The sequence below is a fragment of the Chinchilla lanigera genome, unplaced genomic scaffold (assembly GCF_000276665.1).
Source record: "Chinchilla lanigera isolate Chin_1 unplaced genomic scaffold, ChiLan1.0 scaffold00050, whole genome shotgun sequence".
In the NCBI taxonomy this organism is placed as follows: domain Eukaryota; kingdom Metazoa; phylum Chordata; class Mammalia; order Rodentia; family Chinchillidae; genus Chinchilla; species Chinchilla lanigera.
Genome location: NW_004955451.1, coordinates 14,906,004 through 14,917,134, shown reverse-complemented (window position 1 = coordinate 14,917,134; position 11,131 = coordinate 14,906,004). Strand labels below are relative to the sequence as shown.

Genomic DNA, 11,131 nt, shown 5'->3' with positions numbered 1-11,131 from the left:
CCCGTCGCCATCGCCGCGGCCGGCCTCGGCCTCCTCCCTGCGGCGCCCGAAGGTCCCAGGTCTGTCTGGGCGGGCAGGGTCCCGTGGTCGGTGGACGGCAGAGGAAGCCGGAGCGTGGGGCGGGGCTGCGTCCGCGGTCTCGGTCTCGGTCACGGCGAGTGGGTGGCCGGGCTGCTTCTGTTGGAGCTGGGGCTGAGGCTGGGGCTACAGCTGCCCGGCGGGGCGGCCAGGCCACCCCCGTCCCGCCCGCCGCCCCCCGACTGTCCGCTCAGCGTGTCCAAGCCCTCGGAGTTCTCCAGCATCTCCTGGATGAGCGGCGGCATGGAGCCCGGGATCTCCATCTTCAGCGTGATCACGCGCTCGGCCCCTGCGGGAACGAGGCAAGCTCAAGGTGCCGCCCTGGCAGGTCCACGGCGTGGCTGTCCACAGGCACTGCTCCACACTGCGGGACGCCTCAGCCCCGAGTCCAGAGGCATGGGGCAGGGGAGCAAAGCCTCTAAATACTATCACTAAGCCGGCCGTGGTGCCAAACGCCCGCGGGCCCGGATTAGGGAGGCTGAAGCAGGAGGATCGCAAGAGTTCCAGGCCAGGTTGGACTCCACAGAAGAATAAAGACTCACTGTCCCCGCTCCTCAGGTGGGGAGGGAAGGCTCAGTGCTCTGAGAGACATATTAGGGACGACAGCCACGCAACTTGGCTCCAGGGCCGTGCCCTGAACTGCCACGCGGACACGGAAGGGGACAGGCCGGGTCCAGACAGGCAGCACATCACCTGAGCCCAGGGGTCAGGCGGGGGTCCTGGCAGGGATGGGCTCACCCTTGGCGCTGATGCTGCGCAGGTCGGTGATCTTCATGAGCATCTTGGGGAACATGTGGGGGCGGCTGGGCCTGCGCTTGCGCACGTAGACCTTCAAGGCTTCGAGCAGTGGCTCCTGCAGCAGGTCCACGCGCTCCGGCTGCTCCAGGTCCTGCCGGTCTAGGTGCCAGGGACACAGCGCAACTGCACACCCGGCCTCAGCCACCGGAGGGCGCGCGTGCGCCGGGCAGGCTTCCCAAGGGCACGGTAGGGCAGGGCGGGGCCGGGGCGGCCGGTGGGGACAGAGGATTTAAGCCAAGAGGTGGTGGGAGCAGGGGCGGCCCCAATGACCCCCACAGTGTGAGGGGTTGGGATCCCCCAGCATGTAGAGGGAGGATTCCAGCTGGCTGCCCACTCCCACCCATCACTATCCAGGACGCTTGGGTGACAAGACAAAAATCATAATAAAATAATAACAGCAAATGCCTGGCGTGGTGGCACATGCCTGTCATCCCAGCACTCAGGAGGCTGAGGCAGGAGGATTGCTGTGAGTTCAAGGCCAGCCTTTGGTACATAGTGAGTTCAAGACCAGCTTGGACTACATAGCGAGACCCTATCTCAGAAAACCAAAAATGAAAAAAATAAAATATAATACCAACAAAGGAACATGAACTGCATTAACATTAACCCCACTGAAGGAGGCAGAGACCGCGCTCCCGCCGGGTAGACACACTCTCAAAGAAGTTCAGCCACCTGCCCAAGGTCACCCGAGGCCAGGGCTTGCACGTGACCCTCCAGGCCCGGCTCTTCACCCTCTGCATGAGCGCTGCCCCTGGACGGGGAGCCAAGTTCAGGCCGCCTGAGCCGCCCCTGTGCCTCCGCGTCCCCGTGAGACTGTCAGGTGCTGCCTGGCTTCTCCTGGCCCATCCGGCCCCGGGCCCCGGCCCACCTCCACAGATGAGGCAGATGGCACTGAGCAGCCCGGTCTCCGCGTCGTCCATCTCCAGGGGCAGCAGCTGGTTGGCGAAGGCAAAGACCAGGTCGGTGAGGGGGCCAAAGCCAGCGTTGTGCATCTGGGTCCGGTTCAGGGTCAGCCCGTCGGAGAAGGTCATGGTGTCCTGCTCGGGCGTGTACCGCGTGCAGATCCGCAGGATCTGGGGGTGCAGGGCGCAGCTCAGGGCTCGCCCCCCCACGTGCTGCCATGCCACCGTACCCGCTAGGGGACCCGGCTGTGGATGGGACCCTCGAGGTGACAGAGGGTCCACCAGCCCCAGGTGGCCCCCAGCGCCAGCGACACCGCTGACGTACCCAGGGAGCCAGCTGAGTGCCACTGTAACTGACCAGTCACGTGGGCGACAGTCCTGCACGAAGCGCACACAGCTAGGTCACCCTAAGTCCAGGCGGGGAGTTTGGGGATCCGCGTCCGGAAGGCAAGGAGCACAGTGGCTCCGTGAGGGTGTCCTGGCCCGGGCACCTGAGCCCCAGCCTGTCACCCACACCCAACCCAGCTTCCCTCCTCAAGTGTCTGAGAGGGAGCAGGTGGCCCGGGCCGAGCTGCTGCTCAGACGACAGACCCCGTGGCCCCCTTGCGAGGCAGGCCACCCCCAACAGCAGCAAGCCCCCCACCAGCCGGTCTGCCACCCCCTCCTCCTAGAAGGGACGCCTGTGCCCACCCCTTCTGCAGCAGCCCTGGGCTGCTCCTCCGGGACACCGTCCCTGCACCCCCGCCGCCAATGCTCCTTCGCCAAGCAGAGGCCAGCCCTGTGCGTCTCGCTTGTGTGACCTGTGTGTACCGTCCAGGCCGCCCCTCGGGAAAGCGTCAGGACTGGGTAAGGGGGGCCCCCTGCCTGGCCCAGCCCTCCACCCCCGGACCGGCCAGTAGCCAGGCAACTGCCAGTGTTTGGACGTGGGTGGCTGGAGGGCTGGGCGGAGGTGGGTGAGGGCACAGCCTGGGCCGCCGGCCGCCGGGCAGGGCCGAGGACAGGGCAGGCGGCAGAGACGCACCAGGATGTCCAGGCAGGCGGCCTTGAGCAGCGTGATCTGGTCGGCGATGGTGAGCGTGGTGAAGCCGGGCAGCTGCTTAGCGAACTCCACCGTCTTGATGATGCACTTGGTGGAGAGCTCGCTGAACTTGTCCCACAGGTCGATGTCCAGGGACACGCGCTGCTCCGAGCTGTTGTTCTGGGGGGCGGGGCAGTGAGCGCCTGGCCTGCGGCCCCACCCACCCCGCCCGGGCCCTGGCTTCCCCGGGAGGGGTGCCCGCCGGAGCCCCCGCCCGCCAGGCCGTACCGTAGTGTATTTGCCCAGCTGGCAGAGGGCCGGGAAGGTCTCCTGGTGCGCTTTGCGCACCTTCTCGATGAGCTCCCCGACCTCAGGCGTCAGCGCGCAGCTCTCCGAGCTCTCGGGCTTGGGCGCCTCCTTCTTCTTCTTGTTGCGGTCGTTCCTCACGGCTGAGGGGCACAGACGGGCGGGCGAGGGGTCAGGGGGCGGCCGCCACAGCGTCCATCCCAGGTCCAGGTCAGGCCAGGCCCAGGCGTGTCCCACGGGCCCCTGCCAGCTGCTCAGGAAGCCACCCTGGCTGGTGCACACGCACGCACGCACGCACACACACATGCACACACATGTGCAGGGCTGGGGAAGACGCACCGCTCTGGCCCTCCTACCTGACCCACACCAAATCCTGCCAGGGACCCCCCGCGCACACGCCTGGCGTCGGGGCAGGAAACCTGCAGGCTCCCACCTCCCTCCTGTCCCCTGCTGCCCCTGCCCAGGAAGGACCTGCTGGGCACACATCGCCTCCTGACAACAGCCTCCCTGGGGCTCCCTGGGACTGACTCAGAGCAGCTCCCGGGCCGCCGGCGGGAGTGGGGCTCCCCGCCCAGAGTGGGGCGCAAGCGGAGACTCTCTCGGCCCATTAGCCGGGGAGCTGACAAATCGCCAGGGGCGCTGAGCCGCACACACCACTCGGCTTTAAAGAAGCGCTGGGGTCGTTACCAGCCGATTATCCCAGACACACAATCACTCACTGGGCCGCGCGGCGCTGACGAGGGGGGGGCGGGGAGGGGCGGGGGAGGGGGCAGCGGCATAATTTGGAGATCACTCATGTCGATTCTGCAAATTCAATAAAGTGCAGGGGAGAGAAGGAGAGGGGGAAGGAGAGTGGGGGGATAATTTGGGAAGAGAAGATTGCAGCTGTGACAAGACGTTTATCATTCGGAAGCTTTAATTCTATTGAAATGGCAGCTGCTCAGCCCGGGGCACGGAGCAGCCGCAGAGGGGAAGGAGGGAGAGCAGGGGGAGCTGCTGAGGGGAGAGGAGTCCCCACCCGTCCTTCCGTCCTTCCGCAGTAAGGGGGTCACAGCCTCAGCCCCAGGACCCAGGCCTGCGGGTCTCAAGTTGCCACTCCCTCTGCCACCGTCCTGGGCCGGGGCACACACCCCAGTCTCCCCGCGCCAGGTGCTGACCACGCGGGTCCCCCTCAGTCCCTTCCTCGGGCCCTGGCGCGCGCCTCCACCCACAGAGCCGCCTCTGCCCCAACCCCCCCACTTCCGCTCCCCTTCCCTCCCCACAGAGGCCTGGGGGGTCCTGCAGCCCCCTCCCCCGCTGCATCCCCCAAGGCTCCGGCTCCATGGCAACGGCCACGCAGACAAGGAGGCGTCTGTCAGCGTCATTTATCTCTGACATCATCAATCACCGGTCACCACAGCAACACCCATGATTCAACACAAGAGGGTCTCCCTGTCCGGCCTTCCCCGCCTCCCTGCACCGGCCTCAGCTGGGCCCGACGGGGACACCCCGAGCCCCAAGGAGCCCAATTCTCTCCAGCAGCTCTGGCCACAGGCTTCCTCAGACAATGGCTTCCGGATGCCTGGGCAACACACAGCCCTGGGTCCAGGTCCAGTCCCTAAGAGGCTCCCCGCCCTGCTGCAGAGCCAAGCAGGCCTGGAAGGGGCCACGGCGTGCACACACGCACACGTTACGGGCACGCTGCACGCGAGCCGGGACCCACGCGCGGACACACAGCCAGCCACATGCAGCCCATCCTTCACCACACGCCCCGCGGGCCCTGGGGGGCGGGGGGGGGGGGCTGGGCCCACGCCCGTGCCACTCACACTCCTTGGACATGCCCACGTCAAAGCACTTCTGCAGCCGGCAGTACTGGCAGCGGTTCCGGGTCACCTTGTTGATGATGCAGTTCTTGTCGCGATGACAAGTGTACACCATGTTCTTCTGGATGCTGCGCCGGAAGAAGCCCTGGGCGTGCAGGGAGGGAGTCAGGCGTCCAGGCCCGGGGAGGGCCGGCTCGTCACCCACCCGAGTGCTGACTGCCCTGCAGCAGGCTTTCGGGGAGCCCAGGACCTGCCTCCTCACCCGCCCCATGCCTCTCTTTTGGGGACAGGACATCAGCAGAGCTGAGGAGTCAGAACAGGGACACCTGGGGCTGGAAACACGTGACGCAGACACCTGGAACCCACGGCCCTGGCCCCGGAACACAGGGAAGGGCCCAGAAGCAGGAGGACAGAGGGGCACACAGCCTCACACACACTCGGGAGCAAGGCGCTGACCCGGCGGACGTGCAAGGGCCGCACACACAGATCAACCCCAAGAGAGAGAGACAGACAGCCAGCCGCGGGGGAAAGCAGGATCGAGCAGAAAGGACAACCAGCATTCTGCGTGTGGCCTGTGCACTGCCCTGGGCCTGTCCCCCCACCGCGGACGGCTGCTTCAGGCCGAGGGGGGCCCCGAAAGCTGGGCAGCTCTCTTTGGTGCTGAGGGCTAAACCAGGAGTGCTGAGCTGCCCTGCCCCCTTTACTGTATCTTTTTTTTTTTTTTTTTTGGTCTTCTTGAGACAAGGTCTCACTATGTAGTTCAGCCTGGCCTTGAGCTCACTTTGTAGCCCAAGCTGGTCTTGAACTAGCAATGATCCTCCTGCCTCAGCCTCCCAACTGCTGGAATTACAGGTGTGCACCACCACGCCCGGCCTTTCACTGTATCTTGAGACAAGTGTTTTCCTCCGTCACTCAGCCTAGCCTTGGTCTTACGATGCTCCTGCTTCAGTGCCTCCCACCCCAACCCCACAGCTGGGATCACAGGTGTGCACCACCAGCCCTGGCCAAGCTGGGCAGTGCACGAGCCCCGCCCCAGAGCACTGGGAAGGTACAGCCGCACCTGCACCCCGGAGCGCGGCCTGGGCTCCCGAGAGCAAGGCCAGGGCGGGGTGCCTGCTCTAACCGCCTTGTGCCAGGCTGCCGTGGCAAGGCTCAGGCAGGGCCACAGAGGGCAGGCCTCCCGGGTCCCCAGCCAGGAGCCATCAGCAGCCAGCTCACCATGACAACCTGGGCAGCGGTGGCAGAGTGGGTGCACGCCCTGCCAGCTGGAGGATGCAGACGGAGAGGAGCTGAGGCCGGAGGGGAGCCCCGCTCATCACAAGGGAGGCTGGGTGGCAGGTGTCTCCTCCCCGGGGCTGCTGCCAACTTCCAGGTAAACAAGAGCCACAGCGGGGGGACCCCTCACCCCCAGACTGCACGCACTCAGGCTGAGGCAGCAGGGTGTCCCGCTGTCTAACCGCGACAGCCCTCCCGGGGACAGGGAGCGCGAGACTCACCTTGCAGCCCTCACAGGCACTGACCCCGTAGTGGTAGCCTGAGGATTTGTCCTGGCAGACAAAGCAGGGCTTGTAGATGCGGGGCAGAGGCGGCGGGGAGGGCGGGCTGGGCACGATCTCTTCGGAACTGCTGCTCTGGGTCTCGATGGCTGGCGGAGAGGAAGCGGCCGTTAGAGACTCAGGTCCCCACCTAGGTGCCCTACTCCCCTGCCCCCTGGTGCCCCTAGAGCCTGGGCCAGGGCAGCCGCAGCCCCCTACCAACCCGTCACTCCTACTTCCCAGAGACCCCACTTTTCACACCAGGAAATCATCGGATGGGTGGGTGCACGCACAGGGCCATACTTGGGGTGCAAGGTGGAGATCGGCCTGGTTCAAAGCCTTGGTTGGGGAACCCTGGCCAGGCTCCCCCAAGAAAAGGGAGTTAAGGCAGGAGGAGGGAGGGAAGAGGTACAAGCAGGCGGGGGCGGGGGCAGAGGAAACTGGGGTCAACAGGATGTCCAGCACCAGCCCCTCCCTCACCCCTCTGCTTCCGCCCCCTCTGCCAGCAGCCCCAGCCCCTCCCTCACCCCGACAACCAGGGTCCCAAGGCAGGGTGTGCGAAGCAGAGTCACAAGGGTCGCTTGAGCAGAGATAGGCAGGTAGGGGACCCCCAGAGGCAGGCTCCACGGCCCCCCACCATCTGGGTGCCCCAGGTCTGGGGGAAGCCAGCACCACAAAGGGGGCCTGTTCCCGTCAATGCTCCGTCTGTCTGGCCTCCGTGCTGCATCCGGGTCCCACCCCTCCTGTCATTCAGCTCCCAGAGGGCAGCCAGGAGGGGTGACCCAGCCAGCAGGGCATGGGCCAAACCTCCCCGTGCCTGGCCCCATGCCCATCACCCTAGGCAGACCGGGGCTGGCCTGGGTGGGCTGTCTGGCCAGGGCACAGGGTGCTTGTAAAGAATCACAATTGAGGCAAGCCAGATTCCCGAGGGCCGCCCAGCACCCTCCAGGGGCATCTGCCACTGCCTGAGGCCAAAGACGGGCCAGGGTGTCGCCCGTCAGGGCCGATCCCAGCTTCCTCCCATCCCTCCAGCACACACGTGCCCACAGCCCACGAGACACATCCTGCAGCCCCCAAGTCCAGGCTCGGGGGCACGGGGCCGGCATCCCCCGCCCCCTTACCTGCAAACCCTCAAGCGACTGCCAGGCGCTGGTTACACCCAGCAGCCTTGGCAGGGCTCTCCGGGCTCCTGCAGGCCTGGGCACCACCTGCCCGGTCAGCCTGGCTGAGCAGCTCTGCCGTAGCCCTGTGCCCCCTGCCCTGCAGCCCCTGGGGTCTAGCAGAATCGTCCCTGTCCACCCCAGTGATGGAGCAGCCCTGGCTTGCTTTCCTCCACCTCGTCCACCCCAGGCCAGACGCGAGGACGACAGAGGCCGGGAGGCCAGGAACAGCTGCTGGAGGAAGGACGGGCAAGCGGGCCGGGAGGTAGAGGGGTGAGCCACAAAGGAGCCCTTTGTTGTGCTAACTTTTTCCAAGACGTAAAAGCAGTAACAATAGACAATCCAGGCTGGGTGGGGGGGCGTCAAGGACAAGGGGTGGGGGCCCCAGTCGGCCAGCATTCCAGAAGGCAGGGGGCCTGGGCCCCTCCCTCCCTCCGCACCCCCCCCCCAGCAGGAGATGAAGAGGGCTGGACGGGGGAGGACTGGGGGCTCCTGGGTTGAGTGCCATGGAGGGCAAGGGGTGGGGCCCTGGGACAGGGCACAGGCACTCTCCGGCCAGGACACCCCAGAGGGGCAAGGGCCGCAGCACTGAGGCAGAGCCAAGCCTGCAGGATCCTCTTGGAGCTGAAAGAGTGTGCTTTTGAAATTTTTTGGCAGGACGGGGGAGATGACCCAAGGCCCAGGCCACAGTAAGCCGCGGGAGGTCTCCTCCCCACCACCCCTAAGCAGCCTGCGGCCACCTCTGCCCCACCCCACCACCTCTGCCCCACCCCACCTGTCACCGAGGTAACAGCTCGGAGGTTTCCTGCTCTGCCCTTTGAACCCAGAGCTTGGGGCCCAGTCTCCACCTGGCCAGGCCTCCAGCCAGCGGCCCAGGACCCAAGCAGGGGCGCGGACCCTGTCGCCTCTGCAGGCTGGGACCCGAAGTGACTCTGCACACCTCGGGAGGGGGGAGGGCCGCCCTGGCCTGGCCTCTCCCCGCCGCGTCCCCGCCGGAGGCCCCAGCCCGCAAATCTCTCCTCTTCCTGCGCGCGGGCTCCAAGTGCAGCTGGACCACACCTTCTCAGCTCAAAGTTCCAGCGCCCAGCGAGAGCTGGACACGGCCCAGGAGCCCGGCGGCGTCCCCTCCCCTCCCCCTTGGGCGGGAGTCCCCACGCCCCGGCGCGGCCAGCCCAGCCCGCTTGCTTGCGAGGGGCTGGTTTCCTGGAGGCGATCGGCAGGAAATCGGCCGGGCCCCCAGCCAGCCGGCGCACCCCTCCCGTGCAGCCGGCGCCCTCCCTCCAGCTCGCCGCAGAGCCTCCGGAGGGCCGGGCAGCGGCGCGGGAGGCCGGGTGGCCCGGGGTTCGCGCAGCAGGCAGAAGGTCCCGGCCCACGGCACCCCCGATAAGCATCGCCTCCCCTCCCCCACCGGGACATCCACGTGCTTCGCATTCTTGGACGTCTGGGAGCGGGGGAGGCCGGGAGGGCAAGCTGGGGGGACCCAGGGGAGCCACATCCTGCGCACCCCTTGACCCCTAGTGCACTGAGATGGGTTGTGTAGGTCCCTAGGCCGTGCTTTCTCCCCAACGCGGGTGGAGGCGGGGAGACTGCAGCCTGCCCAGGAGGGGGCTGCAAGGCGACTCCGGTCACCCGAGGGCCTCCCCTGGCAAGGGGCGCCTGCCCAGGCGGTGACATTGGCCCCATACACTCCAGGAAGGGTCTAGCGGCCACCCCCAGACTCCAGACCTTCCTGTGGGCCTCAGCAACCCCACGCAGATGGGGAGAGGAGCCCAGGCTGCCGGCTGTCCCCACCCAGGCCTGGCTGAGGCATCTCTGTCCCCTGTCCAGGAATCGGACGTGGGGACTACGCGCCCTCCTCCCAAGGTCCTCTGAGCCCAGAGCCAGGAACAGCTCAGTTGTCCCCAGGGGATGAGGACAAGCAAGCTGTGGCCCAAGGGCTAGGAGGAGGAGGGGGCGGGGCTGGCGGCCGGCCACGATCCCCCGGGGCAGGCAAGGTCCCCTCCCCCAGTGCTGGGACAGTGGACAGTCCTAGTGTCACCTCTGCCTTTTTCCAAAGCCAACGGTGGGTCACTCCTCCCTCCCCGTCACAGCCTCACAGCCAACTCTGCCCAGAGGCAGAGGTCAGGGGGCAGGACAATAGGAAAGGCAGGGGGTGTGAGGCGGCTATCTGTTCCCCCAGGCTCCTTAAGGCCAGAGGGGCTGCGGGTGGGGCCGGTCCTCGGCCCTTCAGCCTTCTCCAGTCAGCCACCCATCCCTCCCACTGGCAGGCCGGAGGTGGGGGACCCTCCTGGGAAGAGCTGAGCCCAGGGCAGGGCCGGGGGGGCTGAAACCTGAGCCACCTAACAATAACCCCGTGCACCTGCTCTCCCCGACACCAGGGCAAGGACCTCCCACCTGGGCACCCACACGCCCAGGCATGCACCCAAGCTCTCCCTCCCAGAGGAGCAGGTGCCCGGCTGCCAGAACACAGGGTCCTCACCAGGGCCACTCGCAGGGGCAGCACAAGACTGGCCCCATCTACCCCTGGGCAGGTAACAAAAGGACTCAGCGGAGGTGGGGTTTGGAGGGGTTGCACCCTCATTTTCGGAACACTCCCACAGCCACCAGAAGCAAACTCCTCCCCGAGAGGACAACTGGATTAGCACTAGGGAAGGGGGTTCTAGCTCCAAGGGTCCAGCCCAGGCCTAGGCCAGGTCAACCTTCGAGGGCAGTGCCCCTCCTTGAGATGGGGGGGTTGGCCAGGGTGGCAGATGGGGTCTTCAGCTGCCCCTTTCGGCCACACATCCGGCCACCCACTGGGAGCTGTAGCTGTCACCCAGGAGGGAGGCTCCCTCCAGGCCTTGGTGGGGTGGGGTCTGGAGCTGCAGCCCCTCCTGGGAACGGAGGAGCTCACCAGCTGGTCCTTCACCGCTACCCTCCAGCCCACTGTGCAGCTCAGAGACGCGAGCAAGAGAGCAAGAAGCCCAAACCGGAGCCAGAGCTAGGCTTAACGTCCCCCAGCAAAGTGGAAGAAGACGCACGAGTGTGTCCTGAAAGGAGGAACCACGAAGTTCCTTGCCCTAATAGAACAAATAGCACCCCGGGGTTACGGAGTCGGCCACTGCCCAGCAGGGCCCCGAGCTGCAGCCAGAGCTGACCCAAGCTGGAGGACAGCGCGCCCCGGGGATGGACCCGCTGCTCCCGCCCAGCTCCTACCGGAGCCGCGCGCAGGCCGGCCCGGTACCTACAGTGGTTTGAGCCATTCCAAAGCGCAGTCCGTAGCGGGGTGGAGTAGGAGCCGGGGGCTGGGAGCCCCTTCTCCGGGAGCAAACAGGCCCGGTTCTGGTTATAAAAATCCACCACCAGAAAGGGGTTGGGGGCGGGCGCGAGCCCCCCCACTTCCACGCTCTCGTACATCTCCCCGGGCACAGACGGAGGTCCGGGCGGGGAGGTCCTGAGTGCCACCCCTCACTCCGCCGGCGACGCCATCGGGGACGAGGGCCACGTCCCCGGCCCCCACCGGCGCCCCGGGCGGCAGGCGCCCCCGCCCCAG

At 66.7% G+C, this 11,131-nt stretch overlaps 1 protein-coding gene across 4 annotated transcripts in view; it reads right to left on the bottom strand.

Annotated features, from left to right (window-relative positions):
• Positions 1 to 11,131, bottom strand: part of Rara (retinoic acid receptor, alpha) — a gene marked incomplete at its 3' end in the record, with an annotated part of 40,472 nt that continues 29,341 nt past the window's right edge. For all 4 annotated transcript variants that reach the window (XM_005394357.2, XM_013519320.1, XM_013519322.1 and 1 more), the window contains 7 exon segments: positions 1 to 367; positions 817 to 975; positions 1,745 to 1,949; positions 2,800 to 2,976; positions 3,085 to 3,245; positions 4,908 to 5,049; positions 6,401 to 6,549. In XM_005394357.2, the coding sequence (XP_005394414.1) occupies positions 150 to 367; positions 817 to 975; positions 1,745 to 1,949; positions 2,800 to 2,976; positions 3,085 to 3,245; positions 4,908 to 5,049; positions 6,401 to 6,549 (1,211 nt within the window).